This window comes from Natator depressus, chromosome 5, assembly GCF_965152275.1.
Source record: "Natator depressus isolate rNatDep1 chromosome 5, rNatDep2.hap1, whole genome shotgun sequence".
NCBI lineage: Eukaryota > Metazoa > Chordata > Testudines > Cheloniidae > Natator > Natator depressus.
Genome location: NC_134238.1, coordinates 82,127,924 through 82,143,308, shown reverse-complemented (window position 1 = coordinate 82,143,308; position 15,385 = coordinate 82,127,924). Strand labels below are relative to the sequence as shown.

The window sequence follows — 15,385 nt, the reverse complement described above, 5'->3', positions numbered from 1 at the left end:
GGGGTTACAGCCCTGTGCATTTGCACAGAAATTAACAGACTGGGCCACTCATTGGTTAAGGCCTGATACCCAAACTGGAGCGGGAGGCAGGAGAGATTATGGGCTCTGATTCTGGAACAGTTTCTTCAGAGTCGCCCTGACAATACCAGAGTATGGGTTAGGTGCATCAACCAGTTAATTTTACAGAGGAGTTTGCAGAGGTGGACATTCCCAGAATAAGTCGGTGGGTTATGGAACTAGATCTGGGGAGGAGGAGGAGGAGGAGGACTGGGACACCTACAGCTGGAAAGGGCCCCAAGAAGACGAAGAAGGAGCCCGACGAAACTCTGGCAGGGGCTTGGGCCACAGTGTATTTCCAATGTGGACATGACAGACATATACATGGACTGTGGGCTTTCATGGTTTTGTGGGTAGGGCGAGACCCCCAGGCAGGGAAGAAAAAAGAAAGTACTGTACCTACCATCTTAGTAATGGTAAGAAGGAGGTACCAAGATAGGGAGGAGGCGCCAAATGGATCTAGTGGACATGGCTTCATTCCTTTCGCTAATAAGGTGGGAGTTAATGAAACCACAGAGGATACTGGAGGTAGGGTCAAAACTGAATGTGTACATGGGGACATGAAATTCTGCCCCATGGCACAGGTGTCCCTGGAAGTCAAGGGGACATGAAGGTGGAAACATATAGAGGTAGTGGATGGATTGCCCCACTCCCTTGTAGTGGGCACAGAGGCCCAGGAGGGAGGAAATACAACCTTCAGAGCAAGAAAAAAAACGTAGAGGAAATAAATGAAATTATAAGCCGCGGACAGAGAAGTCCCTTCACTGACGTGGGGGTGGGGCCAAAGGGTTTGGAGTGTGGGAGGGAGCTCAGGGTTGGGGCAGAGGGTTGGGGTGTGGATCTGGGGTGGGGGTGGGGATGAGGGGCTCTGGGCTGGGGTAGAGGGTTGGGGTGCAGGGGGAGAGGGCTCTGGCTGGGGGTGCAGGCTCTGGGTTGGGGCCAGGGATGAAGGGTTTGGGGTACAGGCTGCTTCGGGACTACAGTGGGGAGAGAGGACTCCCCGCAGCAGCACCTGGGCTTGGCGGGAGAGGTGCCTCTCCTTGCCACGATAGCTCCGGGGCTGGGGCTGGGGCTGCGGAATAGGCGCCCCTCCCCTGGCAGGGCCGGGCCTGGGTTTGGGCTGCCCATCCCCTGGCTGCGGCAGGTCTGGGGGCTGAGTTGAGGCCGGGAGAAGGGTGCTCCGGCCGCAGCAGGTCCGGGCCGAAGCTGGGCCGCTCCTCCCCCAGCCATGGCAGGTTAGGGGCTGGGCTGGGGCCTGGGGAGGGGTGCCCTTCCCCCATAGGTCCCAGCCAGGCAGGTTCCCTGAGCACCTGTGCGTTGCTTAATAGGCTGCTGCATGGCCGTGCAGTTTACATGGAACTTAGGACGCCATCAACAACAAAGAGGGCACAGGCAGGGAGAACAGCTCAGCAGGCTGCCCTTGGTGTGATGACATGTGGGCAGAGACATAATTATGAGGACAACCCCCATCCACCCAATGCAATTTTTGTGGGTGGAGAATGGATGGACCCTATAATAGGACCCAAAATGAACAACATGAGGACTAGAAGGGGCAGAAGCCTGATAGATCCTCCTGTAAAGGAAGAAGAGTATGAGGGAAGAAACTCCTAAGAACATAAGAACAGCCATACTGGGTCAGACCAAAGGTCCATCTAGTCCAGTATCCCGTCTTCTGATAGTGGCCAATGTGAGCTGCTTCACAGGGAATGAACAGAACAGGTAAACTCCCTTCTGTTGGGAAAGGGGAGGAGGTATGTGACAGAGTACTGAGGGCTAGCACTTGAGCAATCACTCTAGTCACTATTAGGACTAATTAGGTTTCCCTGGGGAAGACTTAATTGGACAGTGGTGTGTACCTGGTTACCAGGCTAGATTGGCACTAGTGAGCTGATTAACAGGGAAGATGTATAAAAGGGCACAGGAAGAAGGCTCAAAGGCTCAAAGGGAAGAGAAGGAGAGAAACAGAAAGCTAGGATAACCTGACAAATGGAATCCTCTAAGTAGAGACGCCTTATGCTCCATCCCCTCCTTTTGGAGAAGGGGTTAGAAAGTTGAGCTACAGTGTAAAAGTGTGGAAACACTGATGTGTTTTGGTGGAAGGATTAAAACTCTGTAAATAAAATACATGATGGAGTTTACAAGCAAGAACGTCTCAGAACACTGTGTTCATGGAAGAGACGGGGGTACAGCACACCACTCCATCATCACACTTACATACCACAGTTAGTAGTTCTGCAGTTTGGTATTTGAGTTCCTTCAGAACTCTTGGGCAAATATCATCTGGTCCTGAGGACTTATTACTGTTTAATGTATTAATTTGTTCCCAAAGATCCTCTGTTGACACCTCAATCTGGGACAGTTCCTCAGATTTGTCACCTAAAAAGAATGAGCCAGAATGCATGTGAATCAACATGCACAAAGGAAGTTTGGAGTTCTTGAGGGCTGAGGTTGTTTAGCTAGAGAAACCCAAAGAAAGGTGAAGAAAATGGCAACTGTCAAGAAGAGTAAATTAAACAAACAAACAAAAACCACAGCACGCACAAAGGAAGTTTGGAGTTCTTGAGGACTGAGGTTGTTTAGCTAGAGAAACCCAAAGAAAGGTGAAGAAAATGGCAACTGTCAAGAAGGGTAAATTAAACAAACAAACAAAAACCACAGCACATCAGCTGGCTTTTCTTTAAATTGCAAGAGTTGGCAACACTGTGCATAACTGAATACTTCACACCACCACAAAATGTCAGGCTACCACAGGTAAAATTTGCTCTTTAGTCCCTGAACAAGAGTATTTTATTCTTCAGTGAAGTAAAAATGACTGCAAAGACCATATTGTTTACTTCAGTGAAAAAACAAACACTGATTTTTCAGTGTTAAATGATACAACAATATTGCTAATCCTGAGCATTCAAAAATCATGAGTCAGATCTCCAATAATCATGAGATTGGCTTAAAATCATAAAAATAATAAATTTGGGTCTCTGTTTATTTGCCTTCTGACTTTTTGAGTCTCTAGAGGTCATGTTTACAAGCTTTTCTCCAGAGCCATAAAGGCTGGAAAGTTTTTTTTAAATGAAAGCTGAGATTCTCAGATATCACATGACTTTAGGAGATAAGATTTTAATTAAAAATACCAAATATCAGCTGGCTTTTGTTTAAATTACAAGAGTTGGCAACACTGAACTGAATACTTCACACCACCACAAAATGTCAGACCACCATAGGTAAATTTTACTCTTCAGGCCCAGAACAAAACCCATACCTACATGACATTTTAACTGTCAGTTTTAGCTTTGGACAGTAGGTGTCCCTACTACCCATTCACAAAGAGCCACAGTCTTCACTATACAGTATATACCTCTATGCAAGTACAAATGGAGAGGTTTGGGTTTGTTTTTTTAAAAAAAGAGATTGCTTATTAGTTGAGAAACAGCTAACAAGCTCAACCCCCCAAATACGAAGATATTTGCTTAAAGGCTTTCAATATACACTGAAGGGTTACATTTAAGAATCTCCACAACAACTGAGCACATTGCAAAATCTATAGCAATTAGTCCGCAAGGCATTTGGTAAACATCTCTCAAAATTCAGATACTTTTAAAATACTATTTGGTCATACCTTCTCATTACCACCTATATATGCACTAAGGCCCCAGTCCTGTAGTTGCCTCTGCATGGTGGATCCCTGTTCCTGCACATGGCCACATGGAAATCAGTGGCACTCTGGGCAGGCACAGGGCTAATGCCTGCACAGATCTATTCGCAGGATCTGGGTGTAAGTGCTGTATCAAACTTTACTAACTGACATCAACTCCACAAAAAACATAATTCGAACCCCAGGCCTGCATACCAAACACACAACCCCCACAAACACCAATATTACTCAATCAGCATGTGGAAGGCCACATATATATGGGAACAAATTTAACTTGATCAAAAAGTAGCTACATTTTCTGGAAAACCTCACTGCAGCAAACATGTTAATCCTTTTCTTAAGAGTTCAAATATACAGTGATGATGGTGAGCTAAATGGTAATAAATAGGATCATGTTTGGTTTGCTTTGCTCCTTAGAGGTGTATGGATTTATCTGACTGCTCTAGCAGAGGGGCATTAGAATCAGCTGCTGCTAATATCACTGATCACTCTGGAGTGGTTCTGTGAAGAAACTGAATGTTCATCTACTGTGCCGGAAAAATAATTAAACTTTTGAACACCAAATGTTTCTGAGCGTGTATCAAAATGGTGTTCACAGAAAGAATTAGCAGGAGTAGAGCATGGAAAGGTCATTACTTCGTTTATATGGATCAATGTTAAATCAGAACTCTCCTGGGATTTTGCAGAAAAAGGGAGGAAGCCTAAGGACAAAGTCACCACAACAGTTTTTCATTACACTACAATGCACTTGGACTTTTAAAAATGTACTTCCATTTGAATCTATCATGTAAAACACACCAATATAAATTACAAGCTGTTAAAGAGTCAACCCTTTGACACTTCACTTAAGGTGAAAAATGTTTTTAACATGATAGCAGATTTTTGGCCTGTAAAACAATGTTTTTCGAATACAAGAGAGAGAAAGGGGATTGCTTATTCAAACCTCACTATAAGGGTAACTTATTGATAAGTCTATGTGGTAATAAAACTAGTAATGTTGGCACTTGAACTGGATACTGGAACAAATGATTATTGTCCCACTAGAGGCATATAATCCTACCAGTAATTCGGTTTTCAATTTCTCCTTGCATCTGGAGGGAGTCCACGTAAATGGTCCTGTTTCCAATGATTCGTGCACATGCAATTCCCCTGTAAGGCTGACAGAACCCGTCTTCATGGTAATCTTCTCTGCAAAAGACAAGGGGATTCTGTAAGTGCATCTGCAGATGTCCAGCTGTCCCCAATGAATTTTTAAGGAATATACTCTTAAAATGACTTAAATCTGAAACTCCTCAATACTCCAGGTGCTACTGTCTCCCCTATGCCTACCTTCACACCACTTTGGAAGTATTTATGGGGGCACCACTGCAAACATCTAATTCAAGAAAGAAGGTAAAACCAAGAATAATCTCTAAATCATAGGCTAATGGTAATGGGATTTGACATATGAACCTATTAAAAAGCTGTTAAACTGAAACAGTAATATAGATCATGTTACACATCCTCATGTATTTCTGGCATCTGACTGCATTGAATACAATTAGGCAAGCAGTTGGCTCTCGTCTCCCACCTCCTTCTACAATTCTTTATTTCCTTAAGCAAATAGCAAAATAGGACTTGCCCAAGATTCATTTAAAATACGGCATAATTCTGAACCAAGAGTTGGATAAACAGAATGAAAAGTAATTAGGTGTTAACTTCTTTTCTACTCCCCTTGTTTAGATTCTTGAGACAGACACTCCTTTGCATGGGTGAATAAAGGGGAAATGGAGAGAAGCAAACCTGTCACGCTGTGGTCTCCCACAGGAGGGGTCATCTTATTATAGACTGCCATTTATTACATATTTGCCAAGTGCCTAACATAATGGAGCTCTGACCTGGTTGAAGCCGCTAAGCCAGGGGTGGGCAAACTATGGCCCGCGGGCTGGATCCAGCCCCGGCACCTCAGGGCCTTGGATCCAGACTGCGGGATTTCCCCCCCGTGGTGCTGCAGGCCCTGCGCCGCTCTCAGAAGCGGCTGGCACCATGTCCGTGGGGCCCTGGAGGGGAAGGCAGAGGGCTCCGTGCGTTGCCCTTGCCTCCAGGCACCACCTGCCGCAGCTCCCATTGGCTGGGAACCGGGAACTACAGCCAATGGGAGCTTTGGGGGAGGTACCTGGAGGGGTGGCAAGGGCAGCCCGCGGAGCCCTGTCCCCCCCCGTCCCCCGGGGCTGCGCAGGGACGTGGTGCCGGCCGCTTCCCGGAGCAGCGGAGCCTGCCCTGGCCCCGGTGTGCACTGCTGCCACCTGAGAGCTGCTTTAGGTAAGCAGTGCCAGGCCGGAGCTCGCACCCCTCCTGCCCCCTGCCCCCAACCCCCGGCCCTGAGCCCCCTGCCACACCCACACCCCTCCTGCACCCCAACTCTCTGCCCTGAGCCCCTGTCACACCCCAATCCCCTGCCCTGAGTTCCCTCCTGCACTCTGCACCTCTCCAGAATCCCAACCTCCTTCCCTGAGCCCCCTCATACACCTCACACCCCTCCTCTTCCCCAATCCCTTGCGCTGAGCCCGTTCCTGCACACCGCACCCCGCACTCCCTCCCGCACCCCAACCCCCTGCCCTGGCCCTGCATACAATTTCCCCACCCAGATGTGGCCCTCGGCCCAGAAAGTTTGGCCACCCCTGTGCTAAATCCTACCACAATATACATGTTAAACATTAATAAAATAAGAATTCATCCACAAATGCTGAATGAAGATTAACCACCACAGAGACATTTCACTTTTCTCCAATGGGAACAAAGGACAGGTGGAATCAGAAGCTTTCAGGACAAGTTAATTGCCACAGTGAACAGTTTTCAGCTGCACACTCATTATCGTATTAAAACCTCATTTTCTAACAATTCCTAATACTCAGAGTCCAAAAAAATTGAAGTGTTGCACAAGCTGCACAGTTTAGTCAGCCCAGACCACCCCAATAGGAAAGTCAACGATCTCCATAATGAACTGCATGAATATGAAACCCATTTGACCTCTTTCACTAAGGCAATGTTCAAACACTGATCATGAGGAACAAAGTCAGTTAAGAGAACTATGTGTAACCATATCTCACCCTCCTGCTCCACCTCTCTGCCAGCATAAAGAATTTGAAGGAATAAGTAATCTAATTAACAAGGTTTTGGTGACAAGAGCAGTATGATCACTCAGGTTCAGTTTGTTTATTTCTGTCAGAACTTGCAAATATCGTTCAGATATGGTGTATATACACATGTTAATACAGAGTTTCTCTGTGGAATGTTATAGTCAACTACTGATTAAACTGAAATATGGCCATTATCTTGGATGGGCACAAAAATTAACAGCAATCAGATGTCAGAGGTTCTGACAGAAGCAAGACTCTTGTTATTAAAATGCCATGTTCCAAATGAATCCTTTATCTCTCTCTAATATAGCCCAGGCAAACCACTAAAATGAGTCTGGCAAGTCTGGCTGACAACTTCAAAGAAAACGATCTCAAATGCTTATGGGTCAATGTATTAAGAGATAAAGTGTAAGGTGGAGTATTAGCTGGTGTATGCTACAGACCACCAAATCACACTAGGGAAACAGGATGATTGGCTCCTTATGCACCTACCTATAATGTGTAAGGAAAAAAAGCTGCATGATCACAGGGGACTTCAGTTTGAGTGACACATGTTGGAGGTCTCATGTTTCCAGTGCTAAAATATTATTGGAATTTCTATATATTATACATGACATTTTCCTAACTCAAAACATGTTACAGTCAACACAGAGGAATTCTATAATAGACCTAATCTTGACAGATAAAGAGGCAGTGATCACAGAAACTAAAAATTAATGGTAGCTTAGGTACAAGTGATCATGACTTGATGATATTTATAATGTGCAAAGAGAATAAAATCCAAACCAGTAATATACACTTGGTGCTTTAGAGGGGCCAATTTCACAAAGCTGAAAACAATTCTGAGCCATATCAGCTGCAAGGAAGAATTTAATCAGAAAAATGTGGAAGATAATTGGGAATAGTTTAAGAACGTTTTACTACTTACCCAAGAAGCCACAATCCCATAATCGAGGAAGAAGGCCATACTGGTGAAAATAATCAATCACTCTGCGTGTGTACCCCAACTCTCTACCCTGAGCCCCCCCGTCGCACCCTGCACCCCAATCCTCTGAGCTCCCTCCTGCATTCCGCACCCCTCCTGAACCCAACCTCCTTCCCTGAGCCCCCTCCCACACCCGACACCCCTCCTCTGCCCCAATTCCTTGCCTTGAGCCCATTCCTGCACACCGCACCCCCTCCCACACCCCGCACTCCCTTCCGCACCCCAACCCCCTGCCCTAGCCCTGCATACAATTTCCCCACCCAGATGTGGCCCTCGGCACACACACACACACGCACACACACACACGTACGTATACATAAAATAAATAGAAGAATGGGGAAGTTGAATGTAATGAATATAAATCAGAAGCTAGGAATTATAGAACATTGATAAGGGAAGCAAAGGAACACAAGAAGAACTCTATGGCCAGCAGAGTTAAGGTCAATAAAAAAAGATTTTTAAAAGTATATTGGGAACAAAAAGAATCCTAATGATGGTATTGGGCCATTGCTAGATGGAAAAGATAGAATTATCAATAATAATGCAGAAAAGGCAGAACTGTTCAATAAATATTTCTGTTCTATACTTGGAGAAAACAGCTGATATAGTCTTATCATATGAGGATAAGACTTTGCATTTCACTAGTATCTCAGGAAGATGTTAAACAGCAGCTACTAAAGTTAGACATTTTAAAATCATCAGGTCCAGATAACTTGCATCCAACAGTTTTAAAAGAGCTGGCTGAGGCGCTTACTTGACTGCTAATACTGACTTTCAATAAGCCTTGGAACAATGGGAAGTTCCAGAAGACTGGAAGCAAGCTAATATGTGCCCATATTTAAAAAGAATAAAAACAGGATGACCTGGCTAATTATAGGCCTGTCAGTCTAGCACTGATCCAGAGCAAGACAATGAGGCAGCTGATATGGGGCTTGATTAATAAAGAATTAAAGGAGGTGTAATATAATTAATACCAATCAAGGTGGGTTTATGGAAAATAGATCCTGTTAAACTAGTTTATCTTTGGTTGATGAGATTACCAGTTTAGCTCAAAAAGGTAATAGTGTTAATATAATATACTTAGATTTCTGTAAAACTTGATACTGCACAACTTTTTGACTAAAAAACTACAATGATATAGAAGTTAATATGGCACATTAAATGGACTAAAAGCTGGCTGACATTGAGTGGGTGTGTTTCTAGTGCAGTTCTGACAGGGACTGGTTCTTGGCCCTATGGTATTTAACATTTTTATCAATGGCTTGAAAGAAAATATAAAATCTTCACTGATAAAGTTTGCAGATGACATAAAAATTTGGGGGAGTGGTAAATAATGAAGACAGAGTGATCTGGATTGCTTAGTAAACTGGGCACAAGCAAATAATACGTGTTTTAATACATTTAAACATAAACGTATACATCTAGGAACAAAGAATGTAGGCCACACTTATAGGATGGGAATTCTGGGAAGTAGTGATTCTGAAAAAAAGATCTGGTGCGCATGCAGGATAATCAGCTGAACATGAGCTTTCACTGTGATGCTGCAGCCAAGAGAGCTAATGCAATCCTGGGATGCATAAACAGGGGAATCCTGAGCAGGAGTAGAGAAGATATTTTACCTCTGATTTTGACACTGGTTTGACTGTTGCTGGAGTACTGTGTCAGTTCAGGTGTCCACAATTCAAGAAGGATGTTGATACATTGGAGAGAATTTAGAAAAGAGCCACAAGAATGATTAAAGGATTAGAAAACATGCCTTATAGACTCAAGCAAAAATCTATTTAGCTTAACAAAGAGAAGGTTAAGGGTGATTTGATCAGTCTATAAGTATCTACACAGGGAAAATCTACATTCATAATGAGCTTTTCAGTCTAGCAGAGAAAGCTGTAACATGATCCAACGGCTGGAAGTTGAAGCTAGACAAATTCAGACTGGATATAAGACATATATTTTTAATAGTGAGAGTAATTAACCATTGGAACAATTTATCAAGGGTTATGGTGGATTTTCCATCACTGACGATTTTTAAATCAAAACTGGATGTTTTTCTAAAAGATCTGCTCTAGGAATTATTTTGGGGAAGTTCTCTGGCCTGTGTTATACAGGAAGTCAGAGTTGATGATCACAAAGGTCCTTTCTGGCCTTGGACTCTATGAGTAGTAGTGACTGAGTACTATGCTACATTTAATCCTTTTGACAAAGGTAGTCATGTTCAACAAAGCTACAGAAATGGTGGCACAGATAGCCCACTCCATGACTAATATTCAATTAATGTCACTCAGCTGCGCATATAGTCACCATGGGGCATAACACATGGAGCAAAAGTACAGGGGGAATTGTTGAAGGAAAACGAGAGGGGCTTCATTCTCCATTCAAGCAGAGTTCTTTGGAGTCACATGAAGCTTTTGATATTTGTCCCAAACTAGAGGCCAGTAACTGAATTTCTGGATAGAGCAGAAGTTAGAGTGGCTGAAAATAGGCAGAAACACAGCCTCTTCAATTTTCTGCTGCTTGAGCTGAAAAGGTTGCTCAGATCAACGTTACAAGAACAAATATTAAACTTAACTCAGCAGCTCATGACAGCTCAGTCTGTCCCAGGCTACTGAGATCCTAAAGATGAACTGCAAAGGAAAAAACTTTTTTGCTTTTGTCTTTTACTAATTATTTATGTATGTTTAAAGATTACCTCACTTTTCCCAGGTTGTTATTGTTGGGGTTTTGTCATTGTTGCTGTTTTTTGCTTTCTACTTGTTTTTAACAGAGAGGTATCAAGAAGACTAAAAGTCTTTACTTCCTGCTTTGTTTGTTTGGCTTTTTTGCTAAAGAACACTCTCAAAGTCTGGAGACCTAGAGCAGCAATTTCTTAGGCCTGGTCTACGCTACATTGTTAGGTTAACATAAGCTACCTTGTGTCGACCTAAGCCGTGTAAGTGTTTTCATTTGTATTTGGTTCCCATCGACATTAAGTGCCTCTCTACAACAATTTAGTAATGCCATCTCCATGAGGTACGTAGACTCATGGTCAACGTAATTAGGTCAACGCACTGTCAGTGTTGATGCTGAGTTTCTTATGTTGACTCCTGAACGCCAGCAACAGTCATCCCATTATGCATGACACTGACAATACAATTGACATAAGCACTCCTGGTGAGGACACGCACTGCTGACACAAGGAGCCAAGTGTGCACACACACAAGCAATGTAATAACTGCAGTGGCTGTATACCAACGTAAGTTTGGTCAACACATTTTTGTAGCATAGACTTGGCCTTAGTGTTTCATTAAAGGGGAGATGCAATGCAATTTTTCTTCAAAAAGAATTATTCTCCCAAGTGTTTGTCAGTAGTTTTAAACAAACAATCTGACTGAACATTCCCATTTCTCTTAACACCCAATTTCAGTCTCTTGTGATGATAATCCCACTGGCCTTCCTGCACTGCAAGGAGCACTCCAGCAAAAGAGAGAAGTCAAGAACTGATATTTCTAATGTAAAATCAAAGAGGGAGAACAACCTTTTGTGGGGAAAAGATGGGGGGGGAGGGGGAAATAAAAGCCAAGAAACACCGAGGTTTGTCTTTATGCTTCATAAGAAAAGAAAATGGTCTTTTTAACTTTTGTAGCTGATGTTCAACTCATGCCAGGCTCACAGGGCCCATGTCAGAGAGTAAAGAGGGCTCAGCATTGATAAGGGAGTGTGTCGGGGGGGTGGAGTTAGCTCCTTATCACACATACATTACAACCTGGTTAAACACAGTCTCTCCAACTGCTATCCTACAACTTTGAATCTGTGAAAGGAAGGACATATATATGCAATATGGGGAAAGCAAAACAATAAACAAAGCCCTAGATTCCTTTTCTCTATAACGCAAAATACACTAGAGTGCCATCTTCCCACTCAGGTGGCATTTCAGGCCCCCATAAACCTTTTGTGTGCTTTGGAAACAGGAATGTTATAAGAGATCTTTCGAAATAATTTGTTATGCAGAACTGAAAATATCTTCAATTACTGGTGTTTTGTTAAACATTTATTATTTCCATATAAATAATCACTTTGCAATCATGTAACGTCAACTGTACTTAAAGGTTATAGAACAATATAGCTTCATGCAAACATACATCTCATTTGAAATATTTACAATATATAAAATGCTGTGTACGACAGGCATTGCATAAATATACTGAACCCACTAATACATACTATTTACACTACTATTATTAATCATGTTTATTATGTAGTGCCTAAGAACCAAATCAAGAATAGGGTCCATTGCACTAGGGACTGTACAAACACAGAGCAGCAGAGCCCTGATGAGCTCACAATCAAACTAAGCAAGACTGGCAGGGTGGAGGAAGGGAAACACCACACTGTGATGGCAGCAAACAGCAGGTTAGTGCCACAATTTCTTTTCTGGGGGGGGAGAAGAGGGTTTAGAAAGGAGGGGATCAGCTACATGGGCAGAAAAGGGAAGGGAGAGGTGACACTGAAGGGTGAGGGAACAGGGCAGGGGAGAGGGGAGCCTGAGCGACGCCTGAGCGACAGGTGTGGAGTGAAGAGACTGCGTAAGGGGGAAGGAGAAGGTTGCAGCAAACAGCCAATCAGCACAGTGCAGTGGCGGCGTTTTTCTCATCATGGCCCCCTGCAAAGCACAATTCGGGGGCCCTTACCGGCGTCGCTGCCAGTCATGTTAGGAGGGGTTTGTGTCCCTGCATCATCATGCTGGGCAGTGTTTGTGATTCACTTTGGCTTTCACTTTGTCACCAGGGACAAGTAACTGAGTCACCGTATCGGAAGCCCAACTCTCTGCTTCAGACCCCCCTGCGATTGCATGGGTTGCAGGTGCCTAATGCTGCCACTGAGCATAGAGCAGAGACAATCCAGTCAAAACTGCAGCAAGTTCTCTGAATGTCCAAAGATCCCTGCTTTGGCTGCAGCTGCTCCTCTGGGCTGGAGCATCTGGCTGGCACCTCTTCAGTTTTTTAGGAGAGGGGAGGCATCATCTGGGTTCTAGTACCCCCAAAGTGGCGGTAAGAGAGAGTCTCTGCTGCACTGTTCTGGAACCAGAGGTGCTAAGGGGAGGGGTAGTTCCACCTGGCCCCCATTTTACCCTTTTCCCCCAGTGCAGCAGTCCCTGCTTTGACTGCTTATCTAACTCTTCTTACCGTCTAGAGTCTCTAAATATTACTTTAACTTTATAGATGATACTCCACCACCTAGACAAAGACATCAAAGAAAAGACCTACAAAACAAAGGGGCCTTTCTTAATGGAAAAGCTGAAATGGTGAAAAGAATAAATATGGACAGAATGCAACACATGATAACTGTAACACAATCTATTGTACACAACTGTCACAGCTGAACAGGCTGGAGGGCATATTAGAGGAAAATGTCCAAAGAACTGAAGAGTGACTCATGGAAACTTCATTCTATATTAAATTCCTTTCCTGGAGGTAAATAGGAATAGATAAACCAATAAGAGCCTAAAGTGGGCATGCACTTGGTGTCCTTGACAATAAAGAGGATCAGACCCAGTGGCTTATGTTGAAAAATGTAGAATATTCCTAGTTTAAATTTGGATGTTAAAGATGATATTTCATATGTTAATACATGTTACAAAATCCCAGACAGAACTTCAGGCAACAGGAACACACATGATGGCACACAGGTTTTACATAGATAGTGCACAGAAACACGATGATTTAGAGATTTTTAACTATCAAACAGAAGGGTTCATTGAACGCATTTTGAAAGCAGGTACTGCTAAGAGGGACCTAATATTTGCTAATGAGAGCTTTTCTTCTGTCTGTCTTGGTCCCACAAACTCAAGCTAGAACATAAGGAAAACTTATACATTAAAATTACTTTGTTTAAGAAGTTAAAGATACCATACTCTTTCCTGCAAAGCTGTGTGTCAACAATAAACAGGAATTCTCCTACCTTGAACATTTAACTATTGACTAACAAATTGTTAGCTAAGGCAAACTAAGGATATGAATTGTTATCCATTAAGTAGGTATCCAGAACTCATTTATATCCTGTTCAACTGCTATCAGTAACTCATGGCATTTATGCATTGTTCATGAATAATTTAGTGTTTTACTTTAAATCAAAGATGTCTGTGACAATATGAGATAGAGAGATTCTTAAGTGTTCTTAGTAATAATGTTGATTCATTTCTCTGCTCCTATAACAATTAACAGATTGAACATTAAGTAACTAGGAGCCCAATCCTGCCAGATAAGTGAACTGGAGTTGAGGGAACTCAGCAACTTGAAGGATATTAAACCTTAATGCAAAAAAGCATTTAAGAATGTGCTTAAATCTGTGCCGATTCAGGAAAACATAGAGGCAAAAGTGCATGTGTTTTCCTGAATCAGAGCCTAAAAGATTAAACAGTAAAGAGCCTGATGGAGTTTGCATTTCTCCTGATCGATACAAAAAATAAAAATGTAATTGTACAAATATTTGGTCTACAGGATTGTTAGATCTGGTCTGGTTATTGTGCAACATCTACTATTGTCACTGTCCACTATGTGCACCCAAACATCAAGATGATCAGCATTCTAAGAATCTAGACAGATATATTTCAGAAAATTAAGTTTTAAAAATAAATATCCCATTAATCTATTGTACCATATGTAAGTAACACAAAAGGATTACTTAAAATAATTTGAGGGGAATTTCTCTTTTAATGTAATAAATGGACAAATAGATTCATGGCCCCATATGATTGTTATCAAATTAGTAGGAAGAACCCTCATATTATATTCTAACAACCATTTAAGAGCAGAGGTGGGTGAACTTTTTGGCCCGAGGGCCACATCTGGGTGGGGAAATTGCATGCAGGACCATGAATGTAGGGTTGGGGCAGGGGGTTGGGGTGTGGGAGAGAGTGTGGGGTGTGGGAGGGGGCTGCGCACCAAGCCCTCTGCCCCCCACACCCCCAGGGACGTGGTGCTGGCCACTTCGGGGAGCGGCGCAGGGCCTGCGGCGCCACGGGTGTGGCAATCCCGCAGGCCGGATCCAAAGCCCTGATGGACCAGATCTGGTCCGTGGGCCATAGTTTGCCCACCCTTGATTTAAAGCAACCTATAGAATATAATAGATATCTATAGTTAGTTTAAAAATTCTGTAGAAAGGATATCATGAAAGGAACTAGTAAGTGCCTTTAAAAATTTCCATCCATATGTCCACAATAAGCATGTAAACCTCAACTTCTGACTCTCTCCCTATGTTACTGACCTCACCTACTCCAAGATAAGAAATATTATTTAATTAAAAATTATTTAATGTGGGAAGAGGAGATTTAAGCCATCCCTAACGACAAGTAGGAGTGGAGTTGCAAAGATATTGGGAAGACTAGAGTTGGCTAGTGCAACAGGCTCAGTAGAGTGCCTAAACCTAAACAGACGGGACCAGATCTTCAACTTGTATGAACAGTCACAGCTCAAGCAAAGTCCATGGTGCTATGACAATTTATATAAGCTGAGGATATGGCCCATGAATGTTGGCACCACACACTCATTCAGTTTTGGAGCACCCCAGAATATAGTTGTTACAATATTTAATGTTTCAGGC

At 43.1% G+C, this 15,385-nt stretch overlaps 1 protein-coding gene across 1 annotated transcript in view; it reads right to left on the bottom strand.

Moving 5' to 3' along the window:
• Positions 1–15,385, bottom strand: part of ROR2 (receptor tyrosine kinase like orphan receptor 2) — a 253,722-nt gene that overhangs the window by 14,862 nt on the left and 223,475 nt on the right. Inside the window, exon 5 of the mRNA XM_074954047.1 lies at positions 4,767–4,894. Within this exon, the coding sequence (XP_074810148.1) occupies positions 4,767–4,894 (128 nt within the window). The remainder of the gene's footprint in view (positions 1–4,766; positions 4,895–15,385) is intronic.